Below are 16,683 nucleotides of genomic sequence, written 5' to 3'. Positions count from 1 at the left end.
AATCTCCAAAATTCATTGGACTTGCGTATTTAGTTTACGTATGCTAAAATGGTAGTTACCAGTTAGGAAATTCCCTCATAAGTCCTCTATCGTCGCGCGGTTTGTTTTATCGTTACTCAAGTGAAAAAAATGCAACGCGGCTTCAAGTTGCTAAAATGGCTCTAGAGTCTAGATGTTACTCCTGTTAACTTTATGACATTTTTCGGAAACGAAACACGTCAAATTTGCCCAACTTTCGTTTTGTATTTCGGTCAAATTAACGACGAAAAAAATTCTATCGCACAGACAGACAAAAATCTCGACAAGAATTTTGGTTGGGAAATAAGAGGGCTTGCAAATGGCACGTACAGTTTTTATTATTGCGTAACAACAACTAACTGTGACGTGTACAGCTGCGAAGGAACATACGACACTCACACACACAAATTGGTTTCTGCGTAGTAAACTGAAAACGCATGTAAACGGACAAGGGCGGTGGCTGCTTGGCAACGAGGCGAGGTCAAGGGTCGCAAAAAGTTCAATTCGTATTTTTTAATTTTCGTTCTTCAAACTTTATGCAAAAAGTAATCCTACAATCCAAGGTACAGAACGTTATATCTTATATCTCAACACAGTATTAGTTATAAAGCAATGCTTTGGAAGTCATAAAGTATGATGAACTATTCTTGTTGACGGAATGCATTATTGGCAGACAAGGCCTAAAGGGTAATAAGTTTGTTTGAATGCATGCTTTATTAAGGGTTTACCCATTGGTGAATATAGTAACCATTGTCATGTAAACGCATGTAACATGGCAACGGACCCTTAAAAAAGCGACGAAAAGCGATATTTCTAGCCTTAAATTTTACCGTTTGTACCAATTCGCGACGTTTGACGTCATATTTTACGGTCCACCAAGCACGCAGTGTCGGCAAAACATTGTCACGTGACGTAAAGTCGTGAAAAGCAACTTGTCCCAAATCGTGTTTATATGCGTATAAAGCACGTTTGGAGGCCGTATTTGTGACTGACTGACATTTAAACGGAACAGGTATCTTGGGTTTCAAGCGTAACTTTTTCATTAAACTTACGTGCCGATGGAAAAAACGTGAAATATGCATTGGAATTGTTTCTATACAAACGTGAAAGCGTTTCGCACTTTTAGTCGGCGGATGGTTGAGTGTAAACTTTTTGTTATCGGGCGACGAATTATTGCAACGCATGAGTAAACCATTAATACTTTATAGCCACTGTTTTTACCATTCTCTTGGTCATGGGATGAAAATTACGAACGGAATAAACTTTGCAGTATTATCTGGAGTTTCAATTACACAATAATTAATTTTTTAAACCAAGTTATATTTTCCGAGCAGCATTACAAGGAAACCAAAATCAGAACAAAGTCGTAACAAATATGTTTCAAGAAAGTAACGCAAATTTATGTTGATAAGTTTTGAAGTACCAGCAAACAAATGACAAATGAACTTCATGTAACTATTGGACACAGCTAAATGGAATGTATTAAACCAATATTACGATGGAACTTTTAATGACAAATTACCAAGTTTGTGTTTTGAAGAATTTAAAAGTGGTGATATTCTAATTATGGTGGCACAATTTTTTTTTAGGAATCTGTGTTACGCCGTTTTTGCACAGATTCGCAAGACAGCTACACACGCACTAGTACAGACAGAAAAAACAGCCACGCGGACAGACAACAACACACGTGGAAACCGAACACAATGTTTGAAGCGAAAGGAAGCCGACCTAAATGGGGAACCCTCAAAAACGTTATTAATAGCAGCATTAACGTGAAAACAGCAAACCGCCAAAATCACGTGACAAATTTTAGCCAATGGGCAGCGCCCTTGTCTGAAATGCACGATAAGTAAAAAAATCGATTTGGGGGGATGGAAAAGCAGAAATTTTGTTTTAAACGCTTAGAGGCTCAGCTTTTAAACCAAAAAATGGCATGGCGTATATGCTTTGAAACATTATTTATCTTTGTAATTAAAATACCTGCATTGCACACAAATTTTGGCCCACAAAAAATCGGTATACAGCCTGGGATAATAACGAGGGCCTACGTCAAAACAGACGTGGGGTTACTTCCGGTCAGTGAGTGTGTGCGTGTGTGACCTCACAGTGATCGCTTTGTGCCGGTTCTGGAGCGCCGCCCAGCGGATTTTGAGGCTGAAAGTGGACGGGTACGCAGACCTTTCTTTACCGAGTATTTATTCTTGATGTGGCCGCGCTTCTTTTTGTTTGTCTGTACACAAAGAAAGGCATTTGATTTGTATACTTTGACAATCCGATAAAAACGCAATTTTAGGCAAATTGTGGCAATTAGGGCGGCGTTTAGAGGACCACAGTTATGAGCGTTCAGGTTGCATGTAAAAACAGCCGTTAGCGGTGAATTAAAAAAAACGTAGATTTTTCTAAAATTTGACATGAATGATGAAAATATGGGTGTGTTAAGATTCAATAACCAATGATTAGTGTTTGGTGAAATAATCCTTGTTGTCAACCACATGTATATTTCAGTCATTACTGTCGATGAAATGCTACAAAACCTTGTATCATATCAGAAGGTTTTGACTAGATATTTTCCAAAACCTAACTGAGAATCGACAAATGTAAACCCTTGTTTTACCGCGGAGTTTAATTTGGTGCGATTTTGTGACTTAAAACCAATAAACTGTGCAAAGCACTGCACTCATCCTACCTTGCGCGAAATGTATTTCTGCTTGTAACGCTTCGATTTGAGAGGATGACCCAGAGGCTTTCTGTTGGCAGGCTTCAATACTCTGCAAAATACATGTTAAAATAAAAGCTCAGAATAAATGCACTAAATATTCCCACTTTACATAAAGAAAGACACATATACAAAGAATCCTAACATTTTAAATAAAAACATCAAGTCCATGCATGATAAGCTGCAGACAGTGCACACAGCTTCCACCTAAAATGTCTTATCAGTGTGACAAGAGATTCGCTGTATGAGCTAATGTAGCCACATTACCAGCTGCGTTATAGGCCTTCAGCTAACGGATTATTTTGTACGCTTTTACAGCTATAACCAGGGTTGCCATACCGTCCTTATTTCTAAGATTTGTCCTTATTTTGAAGGGCTATGTCAACGCAGCGGCTAAAATCAAACACCAGATACGAAGCTTTGCACTGACCATAAATAGCTTTTTACAAAACAGGTCCAAAACAAATATGATGTTGTCTGGAAACCGAATTATTTGAACACAAATATATGTCGACTTAACTTGCTTAGCTTTAAATGTGCGTAGTAGTATCATTTTTTGCAACGTACTTGTAAATCCTGACGAGCCAGTGTTCGGAAGTGAATGCTTCCTCCAAATGTTCAAAGCTAATGTCTTTGTTTCCGATTTCGGCGTTTCGAGTTCGGTCAAATCCGGGTGGGGAACGGAAGTCGAGTTGAAGCTCTCCAAACCTAATAAAAGTTAAAGATTGAAATAGAGCTTTTTAACCGGACATAGGTAAGTTTGTTTCGCCTCCAAAATAGTTTCGCTGTGCTTTGTGTCCTGTGGGCTTTTTGTAGTTCGGAAGTCGAAATGGAACAGAATGCTAAAAAAACTTCAGCAGATTTACACCTAGTGTTTTAAAAGCAACGCTGGTTCATTTTGGCACCTAACAACATTGCTATGAAGTAGCAAGATTTTTCAGGCAAATAGTACTTCAACAGCATGTTCGTTTTTAGTAAGTAACCCTGATACTACTATGTAGCGAACGTTAAGGCAATAAGTCGTTCTACGGGTGGACACTACACCAAATACTCATTTTTGCAAGAACTTGTAATTTTGCTAATGTTTTGCACACAATCACAAGTGCTTCCACCGGTAGAATCACACACAAACTAAAAAGACTGCGGTTTGAAACCTGAAGAACAAAACTCAAGGGTTGGCAAACTCAACGAACTGGCAACATGATGTGACGTTGTGCACGTAGAAAGCATGGTCATTCAGGCGTAGCAAACACGTGATGGCAACCGAAACAACGACTATCTATCAGTGTTGGTGAAACACAAGTGAATAAACGCTGAGCCCACATTTCCGCGTATTTTACCACAAGCTGCATTTAGAGGGAAGTTTGGTGACTGTTTGTTTTAGGTGATTGGTTTTAAGTGGTTTTGGTAAGAAGCATAACCTGCATGATAACGGTGTTGTAGGATAAGTTAAAACCGATGGTTCTGGTAGAATACTGCACTATACAGTTTAACGCGATGTGGTGCACCATTAATACAAATATGAAAAAAATATACGCCGAATTTTATCTTTTTTTTTCATTAACCTTTTCGCTATCTTATAGGGTTCAGCGTTTGTAAATCACTTTTTCTAACGTAAAGCAAGATTTACTACAAAAATAATTGGACTTTATCAAGGAACAGGAATTGCTGACAAACAAAGATATCTATAACCCAATAAATTCATTAAGAACTGACCCTTCCTAGTACATTTTGCCATCAGTGAACTTATTGAAAACAATATTCAATATTGAAAACAGCGGACAAAAACGTGCTGATAGCTACATTCGAAAGTTCAATGCATAAGACAAAAATACTACAGAAAAGAGAATTGCAAATTGCTGCAGTCCCATTAAAATTTATTTTGCCTAGATATGAGTTTAACAGCGATCCCTGTAGTGAATATTGCTGTAGAATTTGCGGTGACCGACAGAACTTTAATGAAGAAGCAAAACGGAAAGTCATTGTGATGTGAGAAAGGCAGTGCTCTTTTCGGGCCCAAAACACGCTAACTATACGAAACAAGATGTAACTATCCCTTTTACAAATATATTGGTAAATCGAATAAGCGTTTTGAAACCTTTGTAAGTATGACCTAGACTTCGGGTCCAAAATATCCAAACCACACAGAGCAAAATATAGTTGTTTCATAAAAGGTGTTAACAAACGGGCAAATAAAAATGCGTTGGGTAAGTAGAAACATTAGGTCATAACCTTTTCACGTATGGTCGAGATTTTATGTCATATTTAGTTACATGAATTAACCAACCTGTAGTAGCTCATTTTGTACATGAGACAGTTGAGCAATGTGGGTGACCCTTCCCTATCTACACGGAATTCACCATTCGGTGTAAAGTATTTGCTTTCTTTGATGTCTTGAGGGTGTTCTCCTTCCGCGATACGCACCTAAGTTAGAAAGGTGATCAATCAAAGCTGTAAGGCCGGCGGGTGTGCCGAATCGACTTAACCCTCAGGGCCAAGGTGTATACGACTATAACCGGTCCCAACGCCGTTTTTTTTTCATTACACGGATACATATTGGCCATAAACTGTATTCGAAACACTGTTACAGACAGAGTTCGGCAAAAATTGATTATTTATGTCCAATAGGGTCTTCAAATTAACATTTTAAATTCAATAGGGACAGAAAATATAAGGCCAAAAACCAAATACATCGATAAAATCAATCAGTAGTTTTCAAAGTTAATTCAGTAGTTCAAAAGGGCCTTCGAGATCGTTCTACACATGTGTGTCTGAATAAACTGTATTAAAACAGGAGTCGTGTAACGTACCATCCAAAGAAACTTGTTAATGTCGTCACCAGAATAACCGATCATTCCTCCAAAGATAATGAGAACATAATCTACATCCAACATCCTCATAATTTCAATTGATTTTTCCTCTGTCGATGCCATGGCCTTTCCAACCTAAAAAAATATCAAGGCTTTACTTAGTGAACTTACATCATCGTACAACCGATTGACGAATTGAGGTTAAAAGTTATGAACATAAAGTCGAACTAATTTCCCTTTTCATTGGTTTATTCCGTTTACTTCACACATAATCCGACGTTTTTCATTTGCTATAGTGTTACATTGCAATTTGTGACCATTTTTTTCTAAAGGGCAAGAAATATTACGTTTTGGCACAGTGTGTTTAAGTCAACATTTAGGAGGCAGACCAACTTTATTCTAAAGCAAGAAACGAAACGAGAACTACCAAACTATTACTCGATCATTTACCACCCACATAAACCAGACCAGTGTAATGCGTTGGCGTAGCACCAAAATTTAACCTATCTATCACAAAATAGGTGGTTTTTACTCAACCACACACAAAAATCTAAATACAATGCTTTCGTTCACATGATTACACCCAACCGCATGTTAACAATATTTATGGTTGGCTGATTTGGTTCTGGTTTAAAGCGCAAGGTTAAGGGGAACACATTACTTTCTAATAGAAAAAATACAGGTAACGTGGAGGCTTGAGTTCGGAGATAAAAGGTTTTCACCCAAAAGACACGATACGGTGTAAGATCTATTAAAATACAGAACAAAATACTGTACTGTTCATAAGCCACAAAATTAGACTCAGCAAGGTATTGTGCGTAACGGTATACACGTCTCGGTTACAAATGGAAAAACTATATGTTTTGTCTATGACACAGATAAGTTTTTATTAAGGATTTAAAATTTAAGCATGTTGATGACAAAAGCCTTCTGTATTAAAACAATGGTATTTTAACATGCAAATCCACAAAGTTGTACGAAATCCAAGAAAAAACAAACTTGGATCACCTTTTAACTTGTCTGCATGAAAGTTTACAGGCAAATATATTTTACGACACATAAGTGTAAAGAGAGAAAAATATAGCTAAGACCCTAGAAACGGTGTTTAATTTTGGCGTTAACTGACAGAATCAAAGTCGTACCAATGCAATGTGACTGTTGTTCCACGTGTTGTTATCTACAAGAGTTGTCCGGTTTGCCATCCCAGCTATCTGGTACCCATAGTCCCACCATGACATCACACGTGCTCGGTCATGCGTGTTCTGACGTAGCCAGTGGTAAGCCTCACGAAAATCGTCAAGTATCACTCTCGACCTGTCAATCAAAATAAATTTGGATATATAGCGCCATCTCATGGTAACATTTTTTTTTAATTTGTAACAAAAAACGCCATGAATGAAACAGGCTACTTGGCGGGAGAAGATTTTCGCGGCAAAACAAATCCGAAATTGTGACAAAATTAGAGTCATTTAGACTTCTGAGTCTAATAAACTAACAATAACCATGCATTTGCTATTTTATATGAACAAGATTATTAAGTATTTTGTCATTATTCTATTGGTAGGAAAAAACAAAATCCATTTACCCATCATTGTTGTATGAAGCCAGAACAACACTTGGACTTGAGTAAGCGTTGCTCGTTACCCAAGTACAATGAACCACGAAAAGCATCAGAATAAGAAGCATTGACATAAGAGCCAGACCCTGAAATTATAAGAAGTTATTATAACTGCTAAGTTAAATCAATGATAATGTTTGATAGTGCCCTGTTTAATTCACACAGTCTTTGTTGTACTAACTTTTTTTAAATGTATTTTAATTCTAATACTAAAAAGCTGTTGTAAAATGTTTGCATGCCGCATACTTGCATTTCAGCAACAGGATATTGTATAAAAGTATTTGTACCTTCAGATTTGCCCCCAGCCCAATATTTTCTTGCTTATTCTTCTTGTAAGCTGCGCCTGTCCCAGTGCCAGGTGACAATGCTTTCTTGGAACCTATTGAAAAAAAAGCACACATAATAATAATAAAATTAAAGTGACCACAGAATTTTCAGATTTGTAGCGTGGGCTGGGGCATCGATAGTTTAAACCTATGACTCCATCTGCTAGAAATTTTTGTCTCTAATGATGATCAATATACACTTGATTTAAATGACTTTTTTGTATACTGATAGGTATAAATGTATAAAAACAAAAGTAGGTTCTAACACCAAACAAAAAAATTATATGTAAGCTGTTTTTTATTATTTTCCAATAGTCGAATTAAATTGAGTCAACTAATTTTCACCACCAGCCCTGACCTTTAGGCAAATATTCTGTTTAAATGCAAACTCTGGTTAACACCAAGAAAAAGTATGGAAAATTGGTGTTACCATTAACCAATATCAACTGCATTGCAAAATAAAGACTTAATTTGTTCTCAAATAAAATGCCACAGAAAGTCAATAAAAAAAATAATGTCTCATGCCTTTGTGCGAAGTTTTTCCAGCTTTGTCATAAAGAGCTTTCCCATGTTGATTTTCCTGGTGGTGATCTTCTTCACCTCCGTCACTGTCTTCATTCTGGATTGGAGCATATTCTCCATTATCACTACTCTGCAAAATGCCAATATCGAACCGTGTAACAAAAATCAATAAATCAAAGTCTACTGTCTAATCCAGTGGTTTCCAACCATTTTTGTCCTGTGCACCCTTTTAGTCGATATTCAAATCTAATTTCCCCCTACAAATTTAGTTTGCTAAAATATCATTTACACTAACATTCGATTATACGAGAACTTTTTTTTCAGTTCATATATGGCAAATGCAGCAATAGCACAGACAACCAGCAATAGATCATTATTGTGACACAAATCCCCACCTGGTTGGGAACCACTGGTCTAAACCCTGTACACTGGGTAACATTACAAGGTTGTAGAAAAAGTGATATTATCTAGAATTTAAATTATGATCAAAAATATTGGTGTTCAGTGTTTTTGTACCTTTTTGCACCTAAAGATAAAAGAATGAAATAACTTGTCCCAAAAATCAAATAAGTTTTGATTTACCTTTGTTCCTTTCTTCTTTGACCCCTCCTTTTTGGACTTGACAGGGGTATCATCATCCTAAATAAAAATATGATATGTTTTTAATTACAAAACTATTTGTAAACCAACAAAAAAGACAGACAAGGCTTTAAATACAACAGTCAGAATTAATTTAGGCTAATCAAGTCAAGTCATCAGTGACCGGTCTTGCAAAACACCAAAGATACCGAAAAAAACATGGGTTATCAGGCCTGGTGAAACTTTACGATACAGTGTTTCCTTGAGAATCCAGTGTAGTAGAAACTGAATTTTTAAAATCTAACCACATACTTAAATTCTGTGCATACAATCAACCACCCCTTTACATATATATAGGATCAGTTTTGCCAATCAGTTGTAGATTAAAACATTACAGTTTTTCTACCACAATGTCAACTCATAAAACCTTTTACAAAGCAAACAGATGGTTGAATGCTGGTTAAAGGAGGTAAAGATGGTTAAACCAAATCTGTGCAGTCTGAAGTAGTTACCTTTATAAAGTGGCTTAATGTATTGGAGAATGTGATTCCAGCAAGGATGCACACTACAGGGGTTAGGGTGAGCATAAGACGGACCATTACACCAGCAAAGTATGCAGCAAAAACAGCATACAGAACAACTGCAAAACAAAGTAAAGTTGAAAAACAAAATTGATAAAATTGCTAATCAATTAATGATCATTAATGAGCTCATTTTCATGTAAAAAATGTAAAAATCTCCTTGTAAAAATATGCACATACTATGAAATTAGCAGATGAAAAAATAAAAATAATTCAAATGACAAAGTCAAATATCAGTAAATATTTTTGTAAAAAACAGTTTCATAGAAAAAATGATTGTTTTAGATTTAAAAGACATGCACTTTTATGGTTTGTAAAAAAATCAGATTATGAAAAGACACCTGTCAGGTACGCTATGGCCATTAAAGAGATCAACAAAAAGTGACAAGATACAAAATTAGTTCCGCAAAGATGTGCCAACATCACATTAACACTTTCTCAAACAGAGCTACACTGACAATGGGCTGAACATTAACAAAATATATCAGATTCAGACAGTAGTAAGAGATGAGATGTGGATAAGATGTCAATGATTAGATACAGGGTTCGTTGGCCTTATCGGAAATCCTATAAGTCTTATTGGATCTCAAAAATGTACTTCTGATTTCGATACCACCTGGAGAGTTGCCATTCTTTACTGCTTTGAAAAAGCTTAGATTTAAAAGAGATTAGCAGCTACATAAATGCCATCTGCTTTAAGATATTTAATGCAAATCGCATGAACAAAACTGCTTAACAAATGTCAAAAAAAATTATTTTAGCATGTAAATGTTTCTATACTTGTACTTAAATTAGAATCCACCAGCTTGTTGCTTGGTGGATGAAGACTATACTGAACCTTATTTCTATTAATTACTGTTCATGATAAACATTAAGCTTTTCATACTTAAAAAATTGAGATTCAATGAAGATATATATATTTCTTTAAATCTTAAGGACAAATGACCTAATGTGATTCCTGAACTTAAATTAGTACAATGTTTCTATGTAGAGTTCTGAAATTCTGTAAAGACGACTAAAGCAATTCACAAAAACTAGAGGGGTGGCTTAGCACATTTTGCCATTGTCCATACACTAAATCGTATTCTAAAACGGCAATATAATTCCTTCACTTATTTTATATTGGGTCCCATATTAGTCACCGTCTTTTACAACGTTAGTTGTTTCTGCAGGCAGAAACTCATGGGTCCCCACACATGCAAAGTTGTAAATACTGCATTTCAAGAGATAACCACAAGAAACATTGGTGTTGTAAAGTAAAACTGTGATTGGTACTAAGATTAAATAGTCATGCTATGCAAAGTTCAAACTATACAAATCGACTCAATTCAAGCATTGTTTAAAGTTTGTCTAGTTTAAAACAAAGAAGTAAAATACAACATTCGACACCTATAAATGGCATAACATTTCCAACAATTGTGCACTGTTTAAAAACTCACCCATTTTAGGGGGCTAGTAGGGTGACTATTGGGGCTACAGGGTTTAACACAACAATCGTCATTTGTAAATGGCAAATTGTACAAGCTATCCAAATTTCAGCCAAATCCAACCCTGTTTAAAAAATTTACCCTTTTTAGGGGGCTAGTGGGGTAAATGCTGGGGCTACAAGGTTTAACACAACAATCGTCATTTGTCAATGGCAAATTCTACAAGCTATCCAAATTTCAGCCAAATCCAACCCTGTTTAAAAATTCACCCATTTTAGGGGGCTAGTGGGGTAAATGCTGGGGCTACAGGGTTTAACACAACAATCATCATTTGTAAATGGCAAATTGTACAAGCTATCCAAATTTCAGCCAATTCCGACAGTGTTTAAAAATTCACCCATTTTAGGGGGCTAGTGGGGTAACTGATGGGGTTCTTCACCCTAATGTTGAAAATATGAATCTGCAATGACCCAAACAACAATCCTGTAAAATTTTGTCCAAATCGGCCAATGTTTCAATTTTGACCACTAGAGGGCGTTTTAACCAACAACCGTAATGACTTGTGACGTCACAAGGCTGTGAACAACCCCCTTGACTGCTATCCGCAAACACGTTCACCAAGCAATCCTTAAACATCAGTACCATATGTAGTTGCCTTTACAACATCACACAAAACTAACGTTTGTGGTGCGCACAAACCACATTTTACATTTTGGGGGCTAGCGGGGTAAATACTGGGGTTATCATGACAAACGAAGCAGATGGCACATCTACACAACTATATCTACCATCTGTGAAAGTTTCATCCAAATCCATCAAACATTTCAGGGCAAAAAGGGGTGGACAAACTTCAGGGAAGAAAAAAAAAAAAAAAGAAAAAAAAAGAAAAAAGAAAAAAAGAAATCGAGTAAAATCAAGATGTGTCCCCTTCAAGGAAGGGGACCCATAATTAGTGGAATGCCCAGTGCACTAAAAGAAAGACATGATACATTGATATAAAGTGTGGGTAAAACCAGAACCTACCAAACACTCTTTCATCGTTTATTTTCTGCACACAGAACCACAGACCAGCAGGAAATGTGCAGGAAAGAATGTGAAGATCGAAGAAAAATGATGACCATGTGGTAGGCTGATGCTCAGACACACTTGCTATGATGGGAATATGGATCTTGGCATAACCAGTGTCCCACAACGAGTAGAATCTGCCACTCCATGGTGCAATGTAACCTGGAAACACAAATTAGTCTAGGTTAGACAAAAAAATTCATTTCATGATAGTAAATCACAGTACGCCAGGCCCATTAAAGGTGGTATACCGAATCACCCAGTCAAAAAGCATTCCCCTACGGCACGGCATAGGCTCTGGATGGACCTGGTGGACTGTGATTTATATGTGAGTGGTGTGGTCTCGAGTCTGCACAAACGCTTCAGGGCTGATAGCAGTTACGAATTTATGTTCATCTTTCATGAAATCAAACATAGGTGATTTTTAAGTCACAATGAAATCTTTTTTTGACCGGCTCAAGATATAAAGGAAGATTTTAATGGTTATTTTACATTTTAACCGTAGCTTAAAATTGATATGCTTGGAAGAATAAGCCAACTTCTGTTCAGGGCGGTAATTTATGGCAAATATGATTTATGGCAGTGCAAAAAAAAATTCTTGTGTTATTTCATGTGACAAAGTCTGCAAGCCTGCAGGCCATAAAATGGTGTATAATGACTCTGGTGGTACACAAATGTGTCTGTTGCATACCTTAATCTATTTTAATTAAAACAACTGTAGCAAGAAATTTGTTGCCAAAATTTACAACACGCAGACAAACATAACTGCAGCTATGTGCCCAGGGGCTATAAAAAAGTAATAGTCTAGTTGAATCTGAATTGAACGTACAGACTACAGTATATGCAAAATCATGTTGTCTTCATGATTAAAATCAAAAAGGTATATCATTTTGACAGAAAAGTAAACACTTTGACAATGTGTGCCAAAGACACCAATCTACAAAGATTATATCCTTGGAATATGATAAAATCGCCAGACGACTAACAAGATTACATTACCTGCCCATGTCAAGACAACAACGCCAAGGAATAATCCTCCACAAATGACAAGGATTGTAAAGAAGAAAAGTGATCTGAATTGGGCTTTTGAAGTTTTTGAGCGAATGTAGTCGAGAAAACAATATACTTGAAGCAGAAGAAATACCCCTGTAATAATCACAAAAATTTTGAGCTTGCATATTACGAAAACACCTAGTATTTTATTCTCTATGTCAAACCAGTAATGACACAAACTATTTATTAAGCAATGTTTGAAATAAAATTTGCATTTTTTAAAATTTTTTAGTACCTGCAGATGCCATGTGTTCACTGGTTCTGATTGGCTGGAAACCAACGAATGGAATTTGCATTGAACAAAGTAAACCAAGGATGAAAAAAGTTGTGTATGCTGTAACATATGAAATAGTTTTAAAATTTAAAACCATATACAGTTGAAATTTATTATCAAAGCATGAATACAAAGACCTAAATACTGGACAAAGTTTCACCTAAATGACCTTTACACACATTTAGTGGTACATTACAAAAAATAAATAAACTTTAAAAAATATATTTTTAACAGGTAATAGTAGTAAAAGAGTTTGCTATTCTTAAACTTATAGTGAATGCAAACGCTGACTTTACATAAAGCAATTTCAAAACAGGCACCCACCAACATAAACTCGTCGAGAAAATCTTTGCATTAGCAGAAGAACAAAGACATGCAGTGGAATTAAATTTATAATAAAGACATATCCACCCCAAGCCGACACCTGAAACACCATCAAAATTTTATCAAGTCTTGTAATTGGAATTTTCAAAATTATTTATATACACACATAATATAAATGTGACAATCATCATAGTAGATTTTTACCATAGTCTTTGGTTCTCATTATCACATTGTTACTCAACTTTGGACCCAGATTGTACACACACACATATTATCTGTATGATATAAATCCACTTTCGCAGACCTCAAATTAGATCACCCAGATCAAGATAGACCGCCTTAAAATCTGATAACCAAGATATGACTATATAGCAACATGTTTGTTTATATCGAGAAGGGCGTATGCCGGATTGGCGGTCATTATCTTGTGGAAGCTTAATATTGCTTTTATGAATTTCGTCTATAGAGCAGCAATAAGGACAGTAATTAAATTGCTATGTATATATGCCATGTAGTAAAAAAAACAATAAATTCATACCATGTAGAAATAAGACAATGCTGTACATGCAGCCCAAAAGACAGATCCTGTTTTTAAGGCTTTAATCCACAGGAAGTATGTAAACTGTAGAGCAAAGATGGCAACACCTTCATTGTCATAACTCCCAGCAACAGAGCGGGAAATATACCCTGGAACTGTTGGATGACAAAGTTAATACCTGATGTGTTTTTGTATGAAATATTTAATACATTTTAACATTCCAATCAAATTTATCATTTTAGGTACAAAAACACTTTTAAATCATTGTGCAGGATACAAAACTATTAAATAGGCCATAGTAATTTTTCATAGTAATATATTCAACACACTTTTCCAACTTTGCAATGTGTTAAATACATGATAACTATGTTATATTTTTAGTAAATGTATTTATATCTCCATTCATTTTTAAAATTGTTCAAAGTAAAAAAGCACTTAAATCGTTAATCAGATACAAAACTACCAAATAGGCTGCAGTAATTTTTAACAGTGACGTTAGGTAAACGCTGTATAAGAGCTCATAAATCCTTACATAGGACTTTCCATCACATACACTTGTTTACTCATTCCAACTGAAAAGCCACACTTAGTTTACTTACCCACTGCAATAAAGCAAGCCGCAAATAAAGCAGCACCCGTGTCCCAAAGCTCCTTGGTCAAAAAGTATGTGGCAATTGATGTAAAGCCACTAAACACTGGAGCAAGAAACACACAAACATCTCGAATGTGCACTGTAATGTGTAGACTGTTGAGAATCCAATGCATTAACCCAGCAGTTACCATCAATCCAGGATAAATCTGTAGGCAAATGTTTATTGGTATTTTAAAAGATAAAATAAAGCGATTGTGAAGTAGGATGCAGCTGCAATCAAACAAATAAAGCAAAAATATGTTTTCTTTTTCACAACAATGATATTTGCCTTAAAGAAGAGACACAGAATAAGATGCAAAAATGTTGGATATTTATTTTAATTGCCAATTGAGCAATAGGAAAGTTATGAATTGCCACACATATTTGATAATAAGACATTTTTCCAATCAGAATATAGTAGATTGTTTGTATTATACCGTGCCCCCGACTATCCTTCCCAGGGGATACCATGCTCTTTCATCAAACCAATTTAAAAAGTCATAGAATCCAAATGTTGAAAGACGATGTGTTGCTCTGTAGTTAAACCTGCATATGAAAAAAATATGTGAAATTATAAAATCGAGCTCCATTCAACAATCTACATATCAAGGCATAATGAAGTTATCATATATATATATAGATTATATGTGCTATAATTGTTACAATGTGCCTAGTAGCCTGTGCCCAGTCTGAAGAGTGTGGTAGCTGCACGTGCGATTTTTTTTGAAAAAAATTTGTGCACTCCAAGTTTTGGGGTTTGCACGCGAAAATTTTGCACCAAAGGCATTTAATTGGGCTTTCTAGACCTCTTTTACTAGCTTTGCGTCAGCTGAAATTGGTCTTGCACACGGCACGCGTACATGTAGGTTCTGCACGCACGAGATCTCGTCGGGAACTGCCATGTTCTGCAGACTGGGCCTGTGCTTTAACAACCAAGTCACACAATCATAAACTGCAATTGCCAGCCAAGAAATAGACAGTTTATGATGACATTTATTGCATATCAAACAGGATTTTTCAATAAGAATGTTGTGCAACAACCAACAAGTTAAAGCTATGCTTACCATGGATCAAATTCATGAATAATGCTTTCAAATCGAATCACTGCAAACAGTCTCGATGAGAAACCAATAATGCAACACAGTGCAAGAACGACAACTGTTATAAGAGACGTAAGTGCATTTGGATTTTTAATGGCTTCCAACCCCACAGTCGCCATATCTATTTGAATCTATACTGCCCTTAGAAAGAGGTACAGAACAATAAAATACAACAGTACATATATAATAGGTTATCAAACAATTAAGAACAATTGCAATTTAAATAAGTGAGTATAAGTATAATAAGCACAAAATTAAATCACATCAAAACCTAAACCTGACTGGCTGTTTAGGCAACAATAACATGCATCTGCAAAATCTACAATACGTTTTAAGACGTCAAATGCAGAAAAAAACACATAAAATAAATCTCAAATATACACGTAAATATGTAACTCTAAGCATGAAACAACACTAACACAGCTTATAGAAAACATTGTCAAAAGCCTATGTTCATTTTATTGCTTACTGGATACGCTTAACGCCGCATATTTGAACGCGTGCATTTTCCAGACCGTAGGGCATGTCTGCCCAGCAGTCATGCGTAAAATAGACCGCCGACGTGTTACTCAAATAGAAATCAAATGCGCGCAGGGGCTTACCCATATTTATTGTCTCAACGCAAATGCTTGGGCAAATACGAAAAATCGGCACCGATTTTTGTCGTACACCTTAGTGGTCCAAGTTGTTTAAAACCCAAAATACTATCAAACTCCAAAGGAGCATGTCTGCCCTTAAAGTGTATCACATTAAACACGGTTTAGTTTCTATTGGTCAGTATGATGGAACAAACTATTTTATTTTTTTACTTTACATCCACATACACTTATAAGTGTGTACAACCGGGTTTCGGCTTCTGAACGCCAACAGATCAAAAGAAAGTGCGTTGTGTAGAAACGTAACAAAACATACTCTGTGCTTTCAGCTGGTCACCATCATCGGTTGATTATTATCATGTGTCATCTGTCGAAGGCCAAAGAGCGATAAAACATAATCCATTGGTGACAGGCGTCTGTCAAATTTCACCAGGCTCTGGACTTGCACCCTTTATTATTAACAAATCCTTTTTACTTTCCAAATGGGTACATAAAGCGATTTTAT

The 16,683-nt window shown here is 36.0% G+C and overlaps 1 protein-coding gene across 1 annotated transcript; it reads right to left on the bottom strand.

Annotated features, from left to right (window-relative positions):
- Positions 1-223: 223 nt before the first annotated feature.
- On the bottom strand, positions 224-16,119 carry LOC145218256 (dolichyl-diphosphooligosaccharide--protein glycosyltransferase subunit STT3B-like). The gene is made up of 19 exons (XM_080085663.1): positions 15,547-16,119; positions 14,920-15,028; positions 14,451-14,649; positions 13,852-14,006; positions 13,314-13,413; positions 12,951-13,049; positions 12,662-12,808; positions 11,621-11,824; positions 9,102-9,229; positions 8,593-8,649; positions 8,014-8,140; positions 7,450-7,541; positions 7,130-7,248; positions 6,687-6,858; positions 5,545-5,679; positions 5,022-5,158; positions 3,302-3,442; positions 2,705-2,786; positions 224-2,248 (listed from the first exon to the last, which is right to left on the bottom strand). The coding sequence occupies exons 1-19, from the start codon at positions 15,699-15,701 to the stop codon at positions 2,120-2,122; spliced, it is 2,487 nt and encodes an 828-aa protein (XP_079941789.1). The 5' UTR covers positions 15,702-16,119; the 3' UTR covers positions 224-2,119.
- Positions 16,120-16,683: the final 564 nt, after the last annotated feature.

This window comes from Phallusia mammillata, chromosome 3, assembly GCF_965637545.1.
Source record: "Phallusia mammillata chromosome 3, kaPhaMamm4.hap1.1, whole genome shotgun sequence".
NCBI lineage: Eukaryota > Metazoa > Chordata > Ascidiacea > Phlebobranchia > Ascidiidae > Phallusia > Phallusia mammillata.
The sequence above is the reverse complement of the archived record's forward strand: the minus strand, read 5'-3'. Positions and strand labels throughout refer to the sequence as shown.